This window comes from Lathyrus oleraceus, chromosome 5 (assembly GCF_024323335.1).
Source record: "Lathyrus oleraceus cultivar Zhongwan6 chromosome 5, CAAS_Psat_ZW6_1.0, whole genome shotgun sequence".
Lineage (NCBI taxonomy): Eukaryota > Viridiplantae > Streptophyta > Magnoliopsida > Fabales > Fabaceae > Lathyrus > Lathyrus oleraceus.
In genome coordinates this window covers 30,184,432-30,185,808 of record NC_066583.1, presented here as the reverse complement: position 1 = coordinate 30,185,808, position 1,377 = coordinate 30,184,432, and the positions used below count along the sequence as shown (strand labels likewise).

At 39.0% G+C, this 1,377-nt stretch overlaps 1 protein-coding gene across 1 annotated transcript; it reads left to right on the top strand.

Annotated features, from left to right (window-relative positions):
- The first annotated feature begins 598 nt into the window (after positions 1-598).
- Positions 599-1,114, top strand: LOC127078553 (uncharacterized). The gene is made up of 2 exons (XM_051018999.1): positions 599-775; positions 890-1,114. Exons 1-2 carry the CDS (start codon positions 599-601, stop codon positions 1,112-1,114), a joined length of 402 nt encoding a protein of 133 aa, XP_050874956.1.
- Positions 1,115-1,377: the final 263 nt, after the last annotated feature.

Genomic DNA, 1,377 nt, shown 5'->3' with positions numbered 1-1,377 from the left:
GCAGCCGTTGAGTATTCTTGAGTGGAAGTGGGATAGAATTTCCATGGATTTTGTGACAAGTTTTCTAAAGACGGCAAAGGGATGTGATTCCATTTGGGTGATTGTTGACAGACTGACCAAATCGGCTCATTTCATTCCGATTAACATCAATTATCCTTTATAGAATTTGGCCGAGTTATATATTGAGAAGATTGTTAGCATGCATGGTATTCCATCCAGTATTATGTCGGATAAAGATCTGAGGTTTACGTCGAGGTTTTGGCAGAGTTTGCAAGAAGCGATGAGTACGAAGCTGAAGTTGAGTTTTGCTCATCATCCTCGGACAAATGGTCAGACAGAGAGGACTATTCAGTCTTTAGAAGACTTGTTGAGAGTGTGTGTTTTGAAGCAAGGAGGTAATTGGGACAGTTACTTGTCGTTGGTTGAGTTTAGCTACAAAAACATTTTCCATTATATTATTGGAATGACACCGTTCGAGGCATTGTATGGTAAAAGGTATAGGAGACCTTTCTGTTTGTATGATTCTGGTGAGAGTGTAGTGCTTAGACCTGAGATGGTTTAGAAAACTACTGAGAAGATCACAGTGATTCATGAGAAGATGGAAGCTTTGCAGAGTCGATATAAGAGCTATCATGACAAGATGAGGGAAGCACTTAAGTTTCAAGAGGGGGATCATGTGTTCTTGAGAGGTACTCCAGTTACTGGTGTTGGTCGCACGTTGAAGTCTAAGAAACTTACAATGCGTTTCATTGGTCTGTTTCAGATTCTTCAGAGGGTGGGAGAAATGGCTTACTGAGTGGCATTGCCGCCATATCTTTCGAATCTTCATGATGTGTTCTATGTGTCTCAGTTGAGGAATTACATTTTGGATTTGTCTCATGTGATTTAGTTGAATGGTGTTCAATTTAGAGAGAACTTGATGGTGGAGACTTTGTCGCTGAGAATTGAGGATCGTCAAGTGAAGAGCTTGCGAGACATGGAGATCACTTCAATGGAAGTTGTCTGGGGAGGTCCTGTTAGTGGTAGTGTGACATGGGAGCTCGAGAGTCGGATGAGGGAGTTTTATCTTGAGCTTTTCTCGTCAGGTAATATTCGAGGGCGAAAATTCTTTTAAGTGGGGGAGAGCTATAACACCCCGATTTAAATATTATTTGTTTAATTTAATTGAGTGTTTTTTTTAAAATAATTATTTTGAGAATATGTGACATGTGTGGCTGGTGACAGTATTTTTGGTATTCTGTGTTCATTAATTGGGTTAGTGAGAATTAACTAAATCAATTAATAATTTAATTGGAATTTGGTGAGAATTTGTAGAGTTAGGTTAATCTTGAGAATTGAGAGAGTTTAGTGGTGAGTGGAGTAAAACTAAATTTGAGT